Raw genomic sequence first — 18,385 nt, forward strand, 5'->3', positions numbered from 1 at the left:
CTGACTTTAGTTACTTGAGTCTTCTCTACTTTTTTCTTAATCAATCTAGCTAAAGGTTCATCAATTTTTTCATTTTTTCAGAGAAAAAACTTTTAGTTTGTTGATTTTCTCTATTGCTGTGTTGTTCCCTATTCTATTCATCTCGGCTCTAATATTTATTTTTTAGGTTTACTTTGCTCTTTTTCTGGTTCACAAAGGGCATCTTCTAACTGACTCCTGGCACTAGCTAGCCTCAGGATCACCCTCTCCAGGGTGAGCTAAAAACTTACAGACTGGAGTGGCCCAGGCCAGACAGGCACCGTGCTCCCAACGTGACAGCCCAGGCCACCTCCAGGCTTGTTTCACCACTGAACCTCTTCTGGCTGCGTATGACACCTAACAGTTGACAGGCTGACCTGGACTCCTGTGGACCTTCTTACTGCCTTAGTTGCCTTCTGCTCTCTGGGAACCAGAAGGCTAGTTAAGTTTAGCTGAGGAGCACTACCAATGGGCACAGTGCCCTGCCTGCTGCCAGATATTGCCCTCTGTACACTTCTCTCATTGCTTCACAGGTACCAGTCGTTGTCATCTGTGCCCACAGGCATCCCAGAGCACTCACCCACCCAATGGGTCTGACAACTTCAGTTCTATCTTCATGACTTACAGCACCTGCCTGTTACCCTCCCAGGGGTCCTGGCCCTGCCTCCCACCGCGTTCTCAGGCTAGATTCCATCAAGGCCAACTGAGAGTGATGGACTTACCTACCCCCCTCCCCCAGTAGAGACCCCACTTCACATACCTTGCTCTTCACCAGGTGAGGGGCAGCTGAGTCCCACTGATGTTGTCTGGTGCCACTGCAAGTGCCAGACACCAAGGACTTTATGAGACCACAGGAGATGGGGTCAGTGGGAAGGGAATAGTTCAGAGGAGGTGAGAAGGTGATTGATTTTTTTGTATAAAAGGTAAAAAAAAGGTTTACTATAGTTGTAAATAGCAAAAGCTGTACTGGAATATTATATTAAAATCCCATTTCTACTATAGCCTGGGAGTTGTGGTTTTGTTCTTTCATTTCTTGTGTTTCAAAAGAGATAGATACTCTCACTCTTCATTCAATAAGTCTTTAGGGCCATCAGTTTATTGTATGTGGGAGAAGTAGGAAGGGCCAGCTACCCTTCTCTGAAGGACATGCCCAAGTCCATCTTTCACAGAGATGTTTGTTTCAGTATCATTAAACTGGGCAAGGAGCTGAGAAAGCCCCTCAGAACTCAGGGGGCTTGGAGGGAGGTTGAAGGTACTTTCACAGGCATAGCAACAACTACTGAAAACTGGGCATCTTTAAAAGTAACTCTTGCCAGGACCATTTCCTGTCCCAGGACAATGGCTGCTTTTCTACACTCTGGCGAGAGCTTTTTGCTTCTCTCGCTGAGGTATCTTTTGACCACCAATTAGGAAACTGTAGGTCAAACTCTGGAATTCTATAAGCCCTAAGTGGGGAAAATGGTAAAAAAAAAAAAAAAATACAACATGGAAAGGAAAAAGCCAGAGGAAGATTATTTGCAAACAGACTGAGGGCAGGCAGGATTTTTCATCATCCCTCCCCACCAAGGTCAGCACTTTACCTAAATTTGAATACTCCTCTGACTTCAGAATTCCTTTTCCTGCTTATTTCTTATCCAGGGGAAAGATTTGTGATGCAGAGTTTAGGCCTATAGCTGGGTGTCATTCTATAAGCATCCCTGCAATGCCCTGTATAATTGTTTTAACCCAGAAATGCCCTAGATGGCCCCCAGTCCACCATCAGGTACACTGATCAGGTACATCAGGTCACTCCTCTCTGGCTGGGGCCTGATGAATGTACTTTGGTTATGTCAAGGGGATGTCAACCTTTCATGTCGGAAGGGCTAAAAGATGCAGCCTGATAAGCAGGGGAGGAGGTGTACCACCAGGACCAACAATCCATGGGCAGCACAGACACAGCTCTACCAATTAAACACTAGAGTGCTTCCAATCTGGGTGGGAAACACACACTGCCCTGCACTCACCTGAGTGCCCTCCTGGGGCTTCTCCCAGGATTGGAAGCTAAAGGGCTAATGCCAGGCACAGGGAGGGAGCCCCTGAGACCCTATACAGCCTTCAGCCTGCACCCTGTCACCTATTTTCAGTAACATCCCCTAAATATACAGCCTATAAAGGCAAGAGACAGATGAAATGCAGGGCAATTCTGAGTTACCTTTTCCTCCGTGATGGCTCTGTCACTCAGACACAGAGCAGGGCTCACCTCTGCCAGGCCCTAAGTGATTTGTGCAAGTGACTGTTGAATGCAAGTGGGAGTGCAAGAAGCGGACACAGAATAGAGCAAAATGGAGCAAATGGTTGTTGAACTACAGATAGCAATTGCAAAGTTGATTATTGATGGCTTAGTGGAATTAGGGTGGCACAGAATGTGCAAGGAAAGATTGATAAGTTGACAGAAACGTGCAAAAGAGTAGTTGTTTTGCAGTGAGTGCGCAAGCACTGACTTAAATGGCACACAGTGGCTGTATAGGAGGGGAAGCTGGAAGAATAGTGAAGAGTAGTTGATAACATGGCCCCAGGGAGTATTCAGTGACTCTTGCAGTGGGTGCAACAAGACTTTGTTGAATAGCACACAGTGGGTGTGTGAGAATAGAAAATTTGATGGTGAGCATGGGAGGAGCAATTGTTAAATGCTGCAAGAGTGTGCTGGAGTGAAAGTGGGATGCACATGCATAGATTGGCTGTTGAACTGCACATGGCGAGTGTGTAAACACTGAATGGCAGAGGTGTGCAAAGTGTGAAGTCAAATGGAAATGACAGTCATTGGCTTTTGAATTGCACAGTGAATGAGCAAGGAGACACTGGTCAATATCATAAGAAGTGGGCACTGGATGAAGCAGAGTGACCAGTGAATACGCGGGGAGTGATTACAATGGTGCATTTTATGTGCCAGTGTGGTCAGGTCATGGTGCACAGTTGTTTGGCTAAATGCCAGTGTCTGGATGTTGCTGTGAACCCAACAGACTTTAAGCAGATTACCTTCCATAATGTGGGTGGGCCTCATCGAATCAGTTGAAGATCTTAAGAGCAAAGGACCTAGGTTTCCCAAAGAAGCATTTCTGCCTCTAGACTGCAACACAGAAACCATGCCTGAGTTTCCAGCCTTCAGACTCAAGACCGCAAGGTCAACTCTTCCCTGGGTCTCCAGCCTATCCTGCAGATTTAACAATCAACAGCCCTTAACACCTCTCTTTCTACACATACTCTATTGGTTCCATTTCTCTGGAGAATCCTGAAACTCTGACTATTGGGTGTAATATAGGTGTGCAAGAAGTGGAAACTGGATAGTACATACAAGTGTAAAGAGTCTGCAATGACAAAAAATTCTGGACGGGGCAGAATGAGTGCACAAAGAGTCGTTGTTGAATCAAACACTGTTTGCAAAGTGACTTTAGATGGCGGATAGTGGGTGTTCAATGAGTTGAAGTAGTATGGTGCAGAACAGGTGTATGAAGTGTGGAAGAGGCCCAGGTTCCAGCTGGCCTTTTGGGCCCTACCTGGCCTGCAGGGAGACCTTGGGCAAGGCCCTCTCCCTCACTGGGTATGCAGCTGCTAGGGTTGGCTTAGTCTCTGAAGGGGAAAGGTGGTGCTGTAGCAAGCAGGAGGGGGATGAACTCACTGGTGCTTTGCCTTGCCCTACTGGCAGCACGGCCCAAGCGGCACGTCAATGATGTACCTATGACACTTGCGGGGCTTGCATGAAGGACAGCACACGAGGCCTAGAGCCCTGACCAACAGACATCCTTGGCTTAGGATCCTGCTGGGGAGGAGGTGGGCACAGGTGGTTCTAGTGTGGGATAGAGACACAGGCCTTTGGTCTTGGGGCTGCCTTGGGGCCCAGACCCTCCCACTGATGGTCTTGCTCCAGTGGGAGATGTGTGGACTCATGCAGGGATGTGGTGCTACTGCAGAGGGGGCCCTGCCAGACGAGCCAGCTGCCCTGCACTGCTGAGGATGGGAGGCCTGTCAGCTTGGATGCTGGCCTTTGCTGAGGGAAGGCTGGGGGGTGGGGGAGAAGAAAACCTAGCCACATGCCACCCCCACTCCTGAGTCCCCAGCACATTTCCAGCCTCCTTGCTGTGGGTCCAAATGACCAACACCTCCCCATGCACCCCCCCTCACCGGATCCAGTTCCCAGTCCTGGCTGGGCCTCACGAGGACAAGGAGCCTGGACCCTCTGGACAGGCATCGGGGCCCCAGGGATGCCAAGAGACAGCCAGGACATATCAGACCCCAAAGAGCAGGAATTGTGCCTGGGACGCCGAGGTGACAGTTCAACAGGGAGGTGACACATCCCAGGCCACAAAGGAGGACAGAGCTTTATTTCCAGAAGGGACCCTTGCACAGGGTGACTGCCTTCCACACTGGTGCCTCCAGGGTCCCCCAAGGATGTGCTGCACCCGATCCTTGCAGCATGCACTAAAGGGATGTGGTGGTGGCCACAGCCTCCTCCAGCTGCTGTAGGAGCTCCTCTGGCCGTGGTGAGAATGCACTGGTGTCCACTCTCTGGAAGTCAGGGTGGGCCACGACGGACTCCAGCACCTCAGCTATGCGGCAAATGTCAAAAGCGGCCTGCTGGGGGCCCAGCCTGGTGCCCTTGCCGCCCTCCACCTTGCCAGGACCCATCCCCTTCGCCAGGAAGAGAAGCCTCCTTTCAGCAACGACCTTGAGGAAGTGATAAAATTCCTCGAAATTAATCCCGGAGCAGGACTTCATGATGACCTGGGCCAGAAAGAACAACCAGTGAGCTGCTGCTCACTCACAGCTCTAGGCAAGTTCTGCTGACCCTGCATTGAGTCTAGGCTACAAAGGGCCCTGAGACACAGTCCAGTCCTCGAGGATGGAGACACCTGGGGGCCAGCCAGTGATCAAATGGGTCTGAGTCCTGCAGCCTGAAAGCCCCAGAACCCTCACTCAAATAGGTAGGCCTGGTTGCCACCAGGCCCCCAAGACTACAGATCTGACCTTAGAGACCACACCCTCCCTTAAGACTGCAGGCTGTCCTGGGGCTTTTCCATACCCTCCCCACACTGACGCCCTGGGCCAGGTGAGCACCCTCTTGCCCTTGACTGTGGTCCTGGTTCAGGTGAGCCCCCTACCAATCCTCCCACTATAGATAGCCCTGGTGAGCCTCATCCTGTGCCCCCCTCCTGCTCAGACCAGTTGTCCCACCTGGCAGTGGTGGTGCCAGTCGGGCATGCTGTCCCTCCACTCAATGATCTCCTGCTGCACAGCACAGAGCTCCTGCTGCAGGAAGTGCCACATGTTGGCCAGGTTACAGCCGTTGACCCAGTTGTGGTTGATGGAGATGGTGTCCTCCTGGAAGGGGTAGGGCACAGGCTGTCCCCGTGAGCCCACAGGGGGCACCATCCCCTCCCCGTCCTGAGGTCCTCTCAGCTTTCCTCCGCTGGGAGGAGTTGCTTCCATCTCCCAATGGGAGCCAGCAGAGAAGAGGGAGCTGGGATCATTTGAATCCACAATTAGCCCAGAATGGGGCTCCGTAAGGGCTGGGACACCACAGTGTGTGGACCCCTTGCCCACTGTTGCCCAGGAAAGCAACATGGGAGGGAGGGAAAGAGGCTGGGGGCCCTCAGCAGTGCTGCGTGCAGGGAACCAATATAGCCACACGCAGTACCAGCCTTGCCCATGGCCTGCCCCATCCCATACCCAGGCTCTCCCAGAGGGACAGCCTGCCCACTCTATGGGATCAGGGCGGGTGGGCTCAGCCCTCTCTCTGCAGGAACGCATTTAGGAAGGTGCCGAGGGCAAGAAGAGCTGCTGAGCAGGCCAAGGGGCACAGGTGAACGGGGGTAAGAGTCAGCTCAGTGGAGCCCTGTGCCCTGTCTCCCTGACCCATCTGGGCCACAGCACATGGGGTAGGGAGTGCCCAGCATACCAGGTTGTGGACTTGATGGTGCCACCCACTGGGCACAAACACCATCTCGCCTGCCTCCTGTGTGACCTCCAGTGGGGGGCTACAGTGATCTCGCATGGGGTGTAGGCGGCTATCCAGGAGTGTGGGGGAGGTCACGTCGTAGGGCAGGCTACCGTGGCAATCCCGCAGGGCTTCTTCTTGCCCCGGTGGGAAGAAGAACCACTTTTTCCTCCCGCAGATGTTGACGGACCAGCTGAAGGAGCGGAAAATGTCAGCATGGAACGGCGACCTGTGCGAGAGCTTCTGTTGGTGCTGTGTGGCTTGGATGTGGGCTTTGCTTCTTCTGAGTAGACTGGCCAGGCTCAGTGGTCCCCAGCTCTCACACCTGGCCTGTGAGCCAGGTGGGAGGGCCAAGCCTCCCCCACCCCAGAACATCACACAGGAGGTGCACGAGCTCTTTCCACAGAGGAAAGAGGTAAGTGGGCTTAGAAATGCCAGACCTGGCAGCCGACTCCATTACGTGGCTAACAGGAATCTCTGAGAGGCTCTGGGCAAGAGCTGACACACCAGCAGGAAGGTTCAGGAGAGTGACCAGGGACGGGGTGTAGGATGGTGGGTGGGAGCAGACAGGCGGTTACCAGGTGCCGGTGGGCCCCATGTAGATGAAGCGGTAGTCATCCACGTCCAGGGCATCCCAGTACTCGTTGAGCCAGTCAGATGAGAAGTATATGGGCAGGGTGAACACGCCCTCCGCCGAGGAGTCCCTTTAGAAAGTGGCATGAAGCTACAGAAGTGGCTACAAGCCAACCTCCCGGCACCCACGTCCTGAGTGCATGAAATATCATGAGAGCTTTGAAATTATGTGAATGACCCCTGACCTGCCTTCTGGAGTCAGCACCAACCACCAGAAGTGGGGCCACCTCAGACCACCCAGCCATAGACCCGCCACCAGATGACCACAGCCCCAAGTAGCCCTAGCTGATCCCTGCCCAAATGACTGAACCAGAGTTGTAAGCAGATGAAATGGTTTTGGGGGTGCTGTGACACAGCCTAGACAACTTGTACAGGCAGTGACCTAGATGTTCCTGGCCACTCCCACACCCATTCCAGGATTTCAGCTTCGGGCTGAGCTGGGGTTTAAATGCATCATCTGCATCATGCTGGTTTCCAGAATTTGGGGGCCTCCTCCACTTTTTTAACCACACCAGTGACCTTGATTCTGCCAAGAAGATTCAAAGCCACAGGCCCAGGCGTGAGGACAGCCCAGGTACACGGAGGTCCTTTTCAACCCCTCACTTCCCTGGATCCATCCCCACAACCCAACCAATGGGGTCCCAAACAGAGGAGCATTCTAAACCAGCCCAAGGGAGAGTGCAGTTCTACCAACAACATGGTCACACAACACTCTCGGTCAGAGCCCATGACAGGGGAGAGCCTTAGTAGTACCAAACCACCAGTAGTTCCCCAGAACACCATGCAGGTCCCTCCGCTGCCATGCCTTTGTACAGTGACAGTCTCCTGCTTATCGTTCAAAACCCTGCTCAGATATCACCTCCCATGTGGCTACCCCTGCGTGCCTGATCCAGGCCTTCCTTTGTTCTTTTTATTTTTGGGTTGCCAAGGAAAACGCAAGACACTTCCTCAAGACTGAATTTCAAATAAACAGTGAACAAGTTTCTAGGATAAGTATGCCCCTTGTAATACCTGGGACATACTTATACCCAAAAAACTACTCGTTGCTTATCTGAAGCACAAATTCACAGTGCACGAGTGTCTGAATCTATGAGTCCATCTGTGCTGTTGGAATATGAGTCCGTGAAGTCTAGGACCAGAGTCTGGTTGCATCTTAGTGACTGTCTGCCGGGCCAGGTCTCTCTGACAAGAAGCTGTGTGGCAGACAGTACCAAGGGCAAACTTTGAGCAGGATGCTCGTGCCCTTCATGTACTCTTGGATTCCTCTTGGGAATCACAAGGGCCTGAATTTTTTTTTTTTTTTTTTGAGTCTTAGTTCCTGCATCAGCAAAACAAGAATTCCACTGTTCACTCATTCATTAAATGAGCACCTGATCGGTGCCAGGGCCCTGTGCTAGATGGCGGGGGTCTGACTAGGACCTCCTCTCTGCTTGTGAAAAGCACACCCCTGGCAGGGGAAATGGCTACAAAACCTAAGGACCACCTCAGAGAGTGGGAAGGCCAGCAGAAGGGGTGGGGCTGCCTTCAAGAGCGAGGCGTTTCTCAGAGCACATCCTTTGAGCTCCCCAGGTGGAAGAAGCATATGGTAGTGGCAACAGATCTCGGAAGGCCTTGTTAAAGAGTTGGCATTGCTTGTTAGTGATGGAGATTTTAAATGGTTGGGGCACAGTCCTGCTTGAAAGCTCACTTGGACTTTAGCAGTGGGGTGCAGGACTTGAGGTGGGGCAGCTAGTCTGGAGACTGGCAACAGCCAAGGTGGATGATAACAGGCCTGACTTGGAGAAGTAGGTCTGGACAGGGGAGGCTGGTCCCAGGGGCATCTGAGAGAACAGGCAAAGGCTGGATGCTGCCAGTTAGATGGAGGTGAAGCTGACAAGCATGGTTCTGGGCAAATGTGACAAAGAAGAGGTGAGTAACCATAGCCCATCTGTGCCTCTGCCAGGCCCACATTCCTCATAGCAACCAAGCCTGTGCAGGCATGGTGAGATGGCCATGATTGGAGAGAATGACACTTCCAACCAGGCCGAGGAAAGTGGGTTAAATTCCGAACTGGGGAAAAGATGAGTTCCTCCGTGTGCAGCCAGGGCTCACTCAGAACTGAAAAGCAGTGCTGTGGCCAGTGCTCCAGGCTCCTTTACCTGCACAGATGCCAGTCTTTGAGATAGAGACAGCCCCGTGAAGAGGAGTAGTTTCCCTGAATGTACTCTTTCCAGTAGCTGATGTAGTCCCTGAGGGTCATGTGTTCTTTGGGGTTGGAGTTGTATTCCCGGACCCCACAATTTGCAACAGGTACAACCACGTCTCCTGAAAGGAAAGGGTCAGGGACAAGACTTTTCTGAGTCCTCCAGCCTGTCAATCCTCCCTGACCCTGTCTGCCCTCCAACTCATTGCTACACCGTCTCCAGGTGAATTCTTCTGGGGAGTGACTCATGCCTTGCCTCCCTCAAGCCCTCTGTGGCTGTCCTCATTTGCGCCCTCCCTCACAGTCCGACCTAAGAGTCTAGTCCTGTGTTTGCACTCCATGCTGTTCTTGCCCGGGGCACTCGCGCTCAGTCCTTACCATAGTTCTGAAGCAGATAATCGAAGTTGGGCTTTCCACTGGGTGTCACCCAGAGCCTCCTGCTGCCCCAGCCCTCGGTGAAGGCGCTGGAGAAAACACAGGGTAAGTTAGGGAGCAGGTAACCCTTGAAAAAGTCGGCGTAGGAAAAGGAGTCCGGCTTCTCGATGAAGTCCACGCGGTCCAGTTTCGGGCAGACCCTGCGGGGGAGACACCCCTCAAGGCCTCGGAAGTGGCTCTCGGCGAACACGCGCGCCTCCCTGTCCATCCCGGGCCAGGTTCGCCGTCCCTGGCGTGCGGGATGAGTGGGGTGGGAGTCTGCCGGGGGGATCTGGAGGGCTGCCGGGAACAGGGCGGGGCTCGGGGGGGGTGTCGGAGGAGCTGCAGGGCACAAGGAGGGCTGCGGGGCGGTCACAGAGGCTGCGCGGAGTCGGAGGAGCTGCTGGGGACGGAGTGCTCCTGGAGGCCCAGAATCCGGCTTCCGGCTTCCCACTTCTCTGCTCTTTAAACAGGGAGGTGAAAAAGGAAGTATTTGTTAAACCTGCTTCCGGAGTACACGCTCTGAGCACCCGCGCCTCACAGCCCCGCGCCGGCCAGAGCGAAAGCGGCGAGGTACAGACACTCATAGGCCGCGGTCGTCCCGGAGCACTCGAGCGGAACCTAGAGCCCGCGGTCTAAGTTACTGGCCGAGCCTGAAACACGGCGAGCCAGTTCTTGGGCGCATGCTCGCTGCATTCTACGGCCCTCACCCGGCGCAGGCACAGGAGCGGCCCACAGCACGATCCTCCCAGCTCCAGGTTCCCCCGCCCCCCGCGGCTTCAGAGATTGTTGAACGGTGTCGGCCCCCAGTCTTGTCGACTTCGCGCCTCTCCCGCGACTCAGGTAAGGCGTGTCTCCAGTCTGCAGCTGGGCCTGTGCTCTTCCGTCAGGGTCCCTCCTAACGCTACCGCCGAAGTGAGGACTCCTCCTCTTTTCAATGCTCCAAGGACTACGGAAGGTGGTGGGATGTGGGCTGGGCTACCAGAGAGGCACAAGGGCCAAAGGTAGTGTCCTGAGGGATGCTGGGTGTCTAAGGGGATGCTGGGGACCTGGAGGGGATGCTGGGGGACTAGGGCGATGATGGAGGCCTAGGGGGCTGATGGGGACTTGGAAGGAATGCTGTAACTTTCCGGTGATGGTGGGACCTGGTGGGGATGCTGGGAGACTAGGGAGGTTCTGAGGGCCTAGGGCGATGCTGGGGACCCGGAGGAAATGCTGTGGACCCGGAAGAAATGCTGTGGACTAGGAGAGGATGGTGGGACCTGAAGGGCATGGTGGGGACCTGGAGGCATGCTGGGGGACTAGGGCAATGGTGGGGACCCGGAGGGGTTGCTGGGGGAATAGGGTGGGTCTGAAGTGAAGGTGTGGGGGCATCAAGGGTGGGGATATGAGGCTGTGCACACCAGCAGACCTGAAATGGGGGACATCAAAGAGGAACTTGGGTGGGGGTGACACGTCAGGGTCTCAGCATGTTGGAGAAATAGATGTCCTTCCTACCCATATCAATATGGAAAGGAAGAAAACAGTTTCATTACTGTATGAGCAGATTACATGCATGTAAGGCATCTTCAAGAGAGTACAGAGCTGGGCAGAACGTCACACATTTTATACACAAGGAAGTAGAAGAATGAACTGTTAAGACCTCTCTCATCTCCTTGAGGGAAAAATAGATGCACCAGTGTAGTCTGCAGCTGATGAGTGACTCCTGCCTCAGTTCTGGAGGTCCGTGTTTACTGCTCTGAGTCAGCAGGTGGTGACTGTGCCCTGTAAAATCTGAACACTGAGTTTGTTTCATTCTTGACTAAAGGAAACACTCAAAGGACAGGGAAGGGGCAACTTCTTCCCCTTTGTTAAACAGTGAAGATGTAATCTTGTTTATTTACCCTTATAGATGGCATAAGTGAGATTCTGGGGATATGAGGGCTCTGAGCTTTGGAGCGGGGCTTGAGGGGGGACTCTTTCCAAGGGGTATGAAGCTTATGCAGAAGGTGAACAGCGAGGACCAGAAGTGGGGAAAGGCAGAGAAGGGGAGGACTAGGAAAAAGTGAGTTAGGGAGAGTCTGAAGTCCAGGTATAGGAGGGGTCTAAAGTGGGAGCTGAGAACATGGGCAAGATGTTGAAGTGGAGAGTTCGTTGCAACCAGAGCAGTGTGAGGGGTTGTGTGATTCTGTGTGCACTGTGCTCCCTTCCCAGTCTGTCTCATTGTACCTCACATGGTCAAGCTGTGGAATTCTTCATTGGGCCAGTGTTGGGCAGAAAGTTAGAATGCACTGGGAAGTTAAAATGGAGAAAAAGAGTCACCCTTAATTCCATCCAGAGATGAGCAGCTTTTGTTTCTTGATATAGAGTTATCCTTCCAGGCATGCACTCATTCATTCATTTTTTTTCTCTTTGTCCCTCCCTGTACACACACACACACACACACACACACACACGCACACACACGCGCGCGCACATACACAAAGACACAGTCTCTCTTTCTATTTTATATGTATGTAAGTTTATATATATAAGCTTTTGCTGCTTTTAACTTTTTTAAAAAGATTAACAGATGTCAATTTCTTGCCACATATTGACCAGATGTTCCTTAATTATTTGGTTTTAGTTGTGGTGAGTGCAGATCATGGAAGGCAAATAGAAAAAGTGTGGGAAGCAGAATGTTCATAATTGTCTAAAGAACTGAGAAATATGGCTCAAAGTTTGCCTCACAGGGGAAATATGAAATTCAGATAGACATTGCCTGGGAAGAATCCCAGGATTCTAGCTTCTGAAGCTCTGTGGTTGAGACTAAGTTTCATAAGAAAGGGGACGCTTTAGGCCAGCAGGTCCACATGCTCCCCAGGATTGTTGGGGTAACTGAACCAGTAACTCAGGGTAGGAAAGAAGGTCTCCTTTCTTGAGCATTTGCCCTGGGCCAGGCATTTTGTCCTGTATTTCCCCTAGTTCACATGATGGCTCGCTGGTGTTGACAGTATTATCACAACTGTACGCATGAGGCCCTGACATAACTAGTGAGAACAGGGGACTGGAACACAGGTCTGTGTCCCTCCAAGGCCACTAGACGGCAGCCCTGGCATCACCTGGGAACTGGTGGGAAATGCACATTCTTGGGCCCCACCCAGACCTGACTCAGAATCTGGGAGCAGGGTACTGCTCTAAGCCTTGTCACATCTCAGTGACACACCCCACAGAGGGCCAGAAAGAAAAATGGCAGGAGTGGAGTTTAAAAGTTAGCATTTTGTAGGAGATGCAGTGGGAATAACATAAAATCCTAGTTGTCTGCTCTGAGAGGTTAGAAAGATAGCACGTACCATGTGAATAGGCTATGTTATTGTAATGAAACGAACACCTGCAAACCTCCCCGGTTGAAAGTGAGAGCCTCTGAGGAGCAGGAGGTGAAGGTAATGGAAAAGACTGGCCACTGGTGCCTGGAGACACTGCTCCCAGTGTTCTGACTCTAAGCCTTCTTGTGGTCAGGAGTTATTGGAAGGTGTATAAAATGTTGCTTAGTCTGTTACTTTGGAAATTAACTAAAAATAGGATGTTTACTTGATACTGAGTCTACTCCAGAACACAGGTCTGATGGAAGTGCTAAGAGAGATCCATTATACTAATTGCAGTGTGTTAATTAGTTCAGTCCCTGTGACCATTCATTTCTTCCCCAGGAGCATCACTGTGTGGATTAGTCTCAAAGACTCTTGAGGTACCTTGCCATGACCTCTTCTCCCTAATTCAGCAGGCATGTTGTGTTTTCACTGGAAGATGTGGGTTCCAGTTTACAGCAGGTGAGGACCAAATAAGGACTCTGAACTTAGCATAGAGTGAAGACCTAGTTCAGCAGATAGATGGAAGAAAACTGTCCACAGTGGACACAGTTAATGTTTTCACATCATATGATTTGTGGTTCACTCAACACGTGTTTAATGGGTTCCTATGATGCACCAGCATTGTGCACAAGGCACCCTCCTTGTAATGTTTGCCTTCTCCATTGTTTTGACTGAGTTGGTCAACGTGTAAGCACATTCACAGGCTTTTTGGAATTATGGTGAGTACTGTGGTTGGTGAGTGCTGTGGTTGGTGAAGGGGCAAGGATGCCACTGGAGCAGAGGCCTGGAGAGTGAGGTAGAGTTGGCTGTTCAGAGTCCCAGGAGCAGCAGGTGGGGAGCCTGAGACAGGAACAGAGCAGAGCAGAGAGAGGGTACGGGCTGGTCGGTGAGGCTGTAGTTAGTAAAGCCTACATGACTTGGGTGGCGACTTTGGACTTTACTCGAGGTACATGGGGAAGGGTTTCAGCAGAAGAATGATATTTTCTAATTTTGTTTTATGACGGTCACATTGGCTGCTGGCTAGAGAACGGGTAGTGGGAGGCAGAGTGAAACAAGGAGGTCAGGTGGGAAGTTGTCCAGGAGGGTAATGACAGTGTTGCATAGTCGTGTGGCTGTGGGGATGGGGGGCGGTGCAGACGGCAGATGTGAGATACAACTGCCAAAACTTGCTGACAGATTGAGAGGGATGAGGAAGAGGGGATCCAGGAGAACTCACCTGGCAGTGCCTTCACTGAAATGCAGGAGCAGAAGGAGGGGCTTGCTAAATTGCAGATGCCTGTTAGATGGTCATGTGGAGACGCCCAGGCAATACTCAAGTCTCAGAGAGTCTGGGCTGGAGAGGAAAGTTTGGCAGGCCAGGCAACAGCTGGAAGGTGATATTTAATGCTATGAAACTGTGTTGACTCACTTAGAGAGTATTGATTAAGAGGACCAAGGTTGTGACCTGGTCATTCCAGCATTTAGCAGTCAGGTGGAAGAGGAAGAATCAGCAGAGGAGACTGAAGACAGGCCCCAGGGAGTGGGAGACCAGGGGAGCATGGTATCCGGGAAACCAAGACGTGATGTGTCTCAGGAGATGGGCAGGTGTGTTGGACAGAGGTTAGAACAGATGTGGGCATTGGATTTGGCCACCTGGAGGCCTGGACAGAGAAGTGTCAGCGAGTGGCGGGGACAGGAGCCTGTCTGGAGGGGGAGATTCCTGGCTGGTGGTTGGGGGGCAAGCACAGGGAAGCATTTGGAGTCTCTTGGAGGAGCAGTAAGTGGAGAGGACTGCGGGGATGTGGGGAGGGTGTCTGTTTTAAGATGGTCTTAGAGCGTGAGTGTAAACTGATGAGATGATCTAGGACGGGTTGGTAAACTATGGCCCGTGGGCCAAGTCTGGCTGCCACCTGTTTTATAAGTGAAGTTTTATTGGAACAGCCACACCCCTTTGTTTCTGTATTGTCGCTGGCTGCTTCTACTCTACAATGGCAGAATAGTTTAAGGGAGACCATGTGCTCACAAAGCCTAAAATATTTACTACCTGGCCCTTAGGGGAAAAAAAGCATGCCCTTTCCTAGTGTCGAAGGGATGGAGACCAGACTAGAATCTGGTCTTTGAGGGAGGGAGCGGGGACACTGCTTCCCGCAAACTGTGCATGGAGACCAGAGGAAAGGCAGGACACCCAGGAACAGGTGTGGTATCAGAGTCCTCAGCTGAGGGAGAGGGAGGGTGTGGGTGGGGTCATTCTAATGCACACGGGAATGTTGTTCTCACTTTGGCCCTTCCACTTAAACCTCATTTATTTTGGTCTGTTGGGAAAGCTGCCATGGAAATCTGTGGTAGGAAAAGTTGTGGCCACAGGTTTTTCCTTTTGCTTTTTCCTTGGTATTTGTCAAACCTGAGTACTTTTCTCATATTTCTTGTATTAGTACAATCATGAGAAGTGTTTTCGTTCTTCTCTTAAATTTTCTTTCCTCTAACTTTTCTCTCTTTTTGAATTTTAGAATAATTTAGAGCTGATATTGCCCTTAGGTCTTTTAGTTATTTTCATGGTTAAACAGAGGCCCAGAAGATGAAATAGCTTTTCCACAGTCATAAAGTTTGTGGCAGGGCTGGAGTTGGAACTACAGCATGGTTCCTTGGATGCTGCAATGCCAGACTCAGTAATTCTTTGGGGAATTTGTGCATAATCTCACTCAGTACTTAGGGAATACCTCTCAGAGTACACGCTCAGGAATGACAGCTCGGGTCAGGCAATTGTTAATATAAATTCAATTTTCATGCTAAATCAAAGTCTCAACGTATGGGGAATAGCGGTAAACAAGATATGGCCCCTCCTCGACTCTCTTGGGGGTGGTTTATGGCAGACAGGGGGTGGCCAAGTGGCAGGAGGCTCTTTTCAGCCAGGAGGACCAGAGTCTAGCTGGTTTCAGGGGCTGACCCGAGCTGTGAGCACATTGCAGTGACTGAGGCCAGAGGTACCTTGCCTCTGACATTTGTTTTGGACGTGGAAACACTGAAAACCATGGTTGATGGGGTTAGTAGTCCCTAATGCTGAGAGTAAGAACTTTTGTATTATTCACATCTGAATAACTGCCGAGTGGCCTCATGGCAGGACAGTGCTAGCAGGTTGTGCCGGTGGCTCGCCGGGGACCTCACAGCTCATGGGGGACTGTAGCTGTGTCAGTCATAAAAGCTGAAGGTCTACACACCCTTGCTTCCCTGTCCTGTGAGAAGCCCTAGTCCAGCGACACTCTGTAGTCTGTTTTATGTCTGTTTCAGAGTGCTCAGGTGAGTGTCCTTCTTACTAGGGAGAAAGGTCTGATGAAGACACTTTGGCTTTACAGTCCTTTTTGTCCAGAGTGAACCACTGTTAAAGAGGAAAGGCACCCTCCCAGCTGCTCTGCCCCACGCAGGGAGCTTCCACACAGTCCCACTGTGTGCAGGGAGCTCACACATAAAGCCCCTAAAGAAGACACCAGTCTTCTGTACAGGAGGTCAGGAGTATTAAACACCTGAGATCTTCGTTAGTTTTCCAGCGACATAAGAGCATGGGTTTCCTGGATCCTTTACAGAGCCCTGCTGAGTTGGGAGTATGAGATTGTTTGTTTGTAGTGTGGAGATTCCCCTTGGTCTGGCATTCATCATCATGTTGCCTAAGAAGATGGATTCTTGGGTTTGTGTCTCCTTGGGGAAGTTTCTGACCCCATAAGCCTCAGGCTCCTCTGTGACTCAGAATGGTCATTCCTACTGACGCACAAGAAGGTGGCACCAGACCTGAGAGTGGAAAGTCTCTGCTTCTTCCTGCTCCAGCCCTGCTACATTCTTCAAGTAGGAGGCTTGCCTTCCTTATAGTCTTAATCTGCAGTAGTCTCTTCTAGAATGTTCTTTACCACTTACTGTTTTTGCAGTTCAGTGCAAGTATCTGCAGTCTAATTGTTGCTTATCTTTAACTGTATATGTTCTGTCTCCTTACCCCTGTACCCTCTGGTCCCTGCACTGTATTGTATCTCCTTAAATATGTAGGTCCTAAGGCTATTGCTTTTTCAGAATTGACACTCAGAGAAGACACTTGAAGATGCTAATACTCCTGAAAGAGTATTAGCCAAGCTATCAGTGGACTTTTAGAGCTTCTGCCATGATAGAGTTGTGCTCATTCATTTGTTGAATGAAGTGAGTTGGAGATGATCTCTGTGGTCCCTCCAGCCCTGACATCATTTTGTCGTGATGACAAAATTCTCATGCTTAATATGGCAGCTTTCTTTTAGGTTTGTCCTAATTTCAGGTATTAGTAATTAGCAGAGCTGTTAGACTGGACTGATTTGTAGTACTGAGTAACAGGGGTTGATTGGCACATACGCATATCTGGGAAGTTTGGATCAGCTCTTGCTACTGTGATTAAGAGAAGTTCCAGAGTGTACTTGGGAAGTACTTCAATCTGATTAACATAGGAGTTAAATTTATTTCTCTTTTAATGGAATCAAGTTGTTTGGCACTTTAATTTTGTGTACACTAGGCACATTCTTCCTTCTTTCTTTCTCCTCTTTTTCACTGTCGTGTTTGTTTTTGTGGCCAGGTGCTGTCTATAGCCAACTCTGATCAGGTGGTGAAAACTAATGAGACCAAATAACAGATTCTGGGTATGGTGATGTTTTAGCAGTCGTTAAAGAAATGGAATCAAGAGTAGACTCTTCACATTCCTAATAGATGAGCTGAGTTAGTTCTGTAGATACTTTGTAGTATTCACAATGATTGTAATAACACCTATAGCATATATTAGGTGCCAAGTACTCTTCTAAGCACCTTTCACATTATCAGTTCAGTTAAGCCTTACAGCTGCAGTGTGGGATAGGTACAATTATTATCCCATTGACAGATCAGGAAGTGGAGGCAGCGGGGCTGAGTAGCCAGGGGTCACACACAGATGAGTGGGAATACCTGCCATTGTCCATATGAAAGGTTTGTGCTGTAGTCTTCCAGCTGTGCTGCTACCTAAGGCAGTGATTTCAGATGTTTTTGAAATTGTAATGCCCAGCTGAAATATAGTTTTGGTATACCTTTCATATGTACATTTATTATTAATTTTTAATAAAATTTTATATTATTACTAAATATTTAGTAAATCCTTCATTGAAGTATTAATGAAGAAAAGTGAACAAATCGTAAGAACCGAAAATGCACAAATCTTGAATTATCAGAAAATTAATACACCCAGGGCAAGAAATAGAACATTACCAGCACCACAGAGTCAAGGCCTCCTTTCTCCCCAGTTATAACCACCATTCTGACTCCTGTTTCTGAACTTTTCATGTACTAATTTTTAAAATGAATTAAAGTTTGGGGAAAGTTTTAATTCCCATAAGTCAAATAAAAACATCCTAGGGTGTTATGAATCGATAGAGTCGATTTGTAGAGTTTGCTTCCTAAATATTTAGCTTAATAGAGATTCTCGTATGAAGAACCCATACCCAAAGTAGAATGATCTTTGTGTTGCACATCACTGTTGGGGATTGTGAAGGGTCTGAGACTTTATTGCGGGTTGAAGAGTGAGCCTGCCATAGTTTTGTAGATGTGGCAGAAGAGAGGAGGCCCTCTGTCAGAAAGGGCCTGTTATGCATGGCACAGCAGGATTCATGTGTGCAGCTGTTCCCCTTGCCCCCTACATTCTGAGGGCACAGGTGGATGCTGCATATACCATGGGTTTGTGTCACAGCTTATGAGGGGGCTGCTAGCAAATCTGTCCAACACTTGCCTCCAAGGGGACACTGACCTATTATCCTGGTCAGGAAACAGATCTTCTTTCAACTAGGAGGGAGACACTGTCCACAGTTACAAGGAAGATAGCCTGGGACAGTTTTT

The 18,385-nt window shown here is 50.3% G+C and overlaps 2 protein-coding genes across 12 annotated transcripts in view; one reads left to right on the forward strand and one right to left on the reverse strand.

Annotated features, from left to right (window-relative positions):
• Positions 1 to 4,352: 4,352 nt before the first annotated feature.
• Positions 4,353 to 9,447, reverse strand: JMJD4 (jumonji domain containing 4). Of its 3 annotated transcripts, none has more exons than XM_033853702.2 (6): positions 9,183 to 9,447; positions 8,761 to 8,926; positions 6,568 to 6,693; positions 5,951 to 6,182; positions 5,227 to 5,373; positions 4,353 to 4,776 (listed from the first exon to the last, which is right to left on the reverse strand). In XM_033853702.2, the coding sequence occupies exons 1-6, from the start codon at positions 9,445 to 9,447 to the stop codon at positions 4,474 to 4,476; spliced, it is 1,239 nt and encodes a 412-aa protein (XP_033709593.1). In that variant the 3' UTR covers positions 4,353 to 4,473. The 3 variants fall into 3 exon arrangements, with proteins under 3 accessions (XP_033709593.1, XP_033709594.1, XP_019792957.2); XM_033853703.2 differs by having other exon boundaries at positions 4,353 to 4,719; positions 5,951 to 6,218; XM_019937398.3 differs by having other exon boundaries at positions 5,951 to 6,218.
• The window catches only part of SNAP47 (synaptosome associated protein 47), a 65,045-nt gene continuing 55,639 nt past the window's right edge, over positions 8,980 to 18,385 (forward strand). For 8 of the 9 annotated variants that reach the window (XR_012331006.1, XR_012331007.1, XM_019937401.3 and 5 more), the window contains exon 1: positions 9,934 to 10,061. The gene's annotated coding sequence lies outside the window, so the exon portion shown is untranslated. Of the gene's footprint in view, positions 9,285 to 9,933; positions 10,062 to 18,385 lie in introns of those variants that run through there. The other variant, XM_019937402.3, reaches the window with a different exon arrangement.

Source organism: Tursiops truncatus, chromosome 3 (assembly GCF_011762595.2).
Source record: "Tursiops truncatus isolate mTurTru1 chromosome 3, mTurTru1.mat.Y, whole genome shotgun sequence".
NCBI classification, from domain to species: Eukaryota; Metazoa; Chordata; class Mammalia; order Artiodactyla; family Delphinidae; genus Tursiops; species Tursiops truncatus.

What these genes read in the sequence shown, in the direction of transcription:
- JMJD4 (XM_019937398.3), bottom strand. Translation starts at nt 9,447, where the DNA reads ATGGACAGGGAGGCGCGCGTGTTCGCCGAGAGCCACTTCCGAGGCCTT. An exon ending in AAAGACTGGCATCTGTGCAG is followed by an intron (nt 6,694 to 8,760) that starts GTAAAGGAGCCT and finishes CACTTTCTAAAG; the next exon opens with GGACTCCTCGGCGGAGGGCG. An exon ending in ACTGGCACCACCACTGCCAG is followed by an intron (nt 4,777 to 5,226) that starts GTGGGACAACTG and finishes TTTCTGGCCCAG; the next exon opens with GTCATCATGAAGTCCTGCTC.